Consider the following 2,557-nt stretch of genomic DNA (forward strand, 5'->3'; position numbering starts at 1 on the left):
TTCCTGCTTGACTTAAAAGAAGAAAGAAAAAAAAAAACACTCCATGTGCTCAGTGAGTCCCTCCAGTCAATAACTGGGTTGACACAGTAAATGAAATAGTGGTGCATTCATTTCGAGAGAAGAGTGAGAACATAGATTTAACATCTCGCACGTGCTTCCCAAAGAGCACTAACCCATCTGCTCAAGCTTCTGTGTGGTCTCTTTGTAGCTATTAGGTCCATTTAGTACTTTCTAAGAGAAAGAAGTGAGAAATAGGTTTATTACTCTGTCATTTGGCAAAGAACATTATTTTCTCATTTACTCATTTAGTATTTCTCATTACAACAAAACACTGAACTTACAATTGCAAGATCTGATAATTGACTTTGTAAGAAATGGATCTTATTCAACCCAAAAGCTTTAGATTTTTGACTTCATCAAAGTGCATCATTTCTGACAACAAACAACATAAGAAACTTTCACTACGTGGCAAACACACATCTAAGCCCTAAAATCACCATTGGATTGCCCCACTGTCCAGGCAAAGGAGGCAGAGTAATCCAGGGATTAAGGGAAAGAGAAACATGCTGTCATTGAAGGGCAAAGATCACACACCTTCACTGATCTACAGCCCTCAAGCATTTAGAGCTTGGTGTGCCCTAACTAATGTGACTACCTACACGACACAAGTAGTGATAAAAAGTAATTGGCCAGGCTTGATTAATTGTTGCCTCTTTTAATTTTCTCTCAGTGTTACAAAATCCCCCAACAATCTTGTCAATGGATGAATCTTCCTTATAAAGCCAAAACGCAGTATCTATGCCAACACTAGAACTGAGGAAAAGGGCTTAAATATTTTTTTTAACTGTTTTGATACAAAGTTTCCCACTGTGCATAGTTGAGGAAAAACCTCTCACAGAACAGATGACAGCCCAGGAGACTGATTTCAACAAAATGTGTAACAGTGTATTGACTTTATTACATACTGTGCTTGAGTCAAAATGTTCTACAGACATTGATGTTGGTCACAGACAAGCCCACATTGTTCAACCAATGACAACTGACAAGTAAAGGGTTACTTCAGCCAAAAATAAAAATTGTGTCATCATTTACTCACCCTCATGTTACCCTGTATAACTTGTAATTTTTTCCAGAAATGTCTCAGTGTTTTTGTCCATACAATGGGATTTAATGGTCACCAAAACTGTTTGGTAACCAAGATTCTTCAAAATATCTTCTTTTGTGTTCCACAGAAGACAGACTGAAAAAGGTTCACACACAACATGAGGGTGAGTAAATGATGACAGATTTTCATTTTTGGGTGAAGTAAACTTTTAATTGTCTGTTGACATTCAGAGACAGTTCAATACAGGTAATAAACTAGTCAAGAAATAGTCAAAAATAACAAGCACTGGATTTATTAAGTCATCTGCCCTGTCAAGCGGTTGATATCTGGATTATGCCAGAGCGCCCTGACTATTTCATTTGCAAACACAACCAAGTGTTCTGCACTTTGATAAGACTGTTTACAATGTCATGTCTGAGAACCTCTACATTTTATTCAATAAGCCGAACCCCTCAAATGCAATCAGACAAATCAATTTCTATATAACACACTGCTTTAGTGCTTAACAACTAATTACTCTCAGTGACATACAACACTACTGTATTTAACTGTGCTTGAACAAGTTGAGCAACATGAAGAAATATAGTAAAAACTTGCATGAACTTGCAGTATGCAGTCACCACCTTCTCCTCCCTCTCCAACTTGACATGTCACTGACAGACTGGGCCTCAGAAACAACTCTCACATTAACACTTTACTTTCAACCTTCTGCTCTTTTACCCACTTGGCATTGCTTTAATGTGATGTTTAAACAGTATGAACGTTATTTTCATCGGGTAAAACTTCGTGCCAAACCGGCATATATTAGTCAAAACAATCCCAAGACATTAACTGGTCACCGGTGGAGAGTGAACATAATCATTTAACGTACTATTACAAAGGTGAAAACCTATCCTGAATGGGTTTGAGTTTTGTAACACATTATCCATTGTTTTGTTTTTGAGAGTAAAAGTAACTTCAGCCAGGTAAGTTAAGGTGTTCGCTAATGTAATATGACTAAGCCTGTTAGCTTCAAGACTCAAGCTAAACTAATATCTCTGAGCAATATTATCCAGCAGCTTTACGTCAATAAAATCAAAACACCAAGAGCAGTCACATGTCATCTAACCTAGCTAGACTTGTGACTTCAATATTATGGATAAGGCTTGACTAAATATTTATTTTTGTTCGCTGACGCGCTACGGCTCGAAGCTAACAGTTATTAGCTTGCCGTGAAGCCGTGGTATGTATACAGCTATACAGACTCACGAAAACCAGCTACAACACACAACACGCTTCAGGAGGTTACCTTGTTTGTTCGCCTGCGCCACGTGAATAAATGCAATAAATAAAAGGCGCAGAAGTCCAACACATGATGATTTTGTTCGTGTTGGATGTGGGGAACTCTGTGTTGTGTCCTTGCTTGCCATCCTGCTGCTGCTGTTTCTCTAACGTTAGCTGTGCTCGCTCATA

The 2,557-nt window shown here is 38.2% G+C and overlaps 1 protein-coding gene across 2 annotated transcripts in view; it reads right to left on the reverse strand.

Annotated features, from left to right (window-relative positions):
* The window catches only part of tmem131 (transmembrane protein 131), a 48,371-nt gene extending 45,814 nt beyond the window's left edge, over positions 1 to 2,557 (reverse strand). For both annotated transcript variants that reach the window (XM_016447804.1, XM_016447803.1), the window contains exon 1: positions 2,394 to 2,557. In XM_016447804.1, coding sequence (XP_016303290.1) covers positions 2,394 to 2,514 — 121 coding nt within the window. In that variant the 5' untranslated portion in view covers positions 2,515 to 2,557. The remainder of the gene's footprint in view (positions 1 to 2,393) is intronic.

Source organism: Sinocyclocheilus anshuiensis, unplaced genomic scaffold (assembly GCF_001515605.1).
Source record: "Sinocyclocheilus anshuiensis isolate Anshui unplaced genomic scaffold, SAMN03320099.WGS_v1.1 scaffold311, whole genome shotgun sequence".
In the NCBI taxonomy this organism is placed as follows: domain Eukaryota; kingdom Metazoa; phylum Chordata; class Actinopteri; order Cypriniformes; family Cyprinidae; genus Sinocyclocheilus; species Sinocyclocheilus anshuiensis.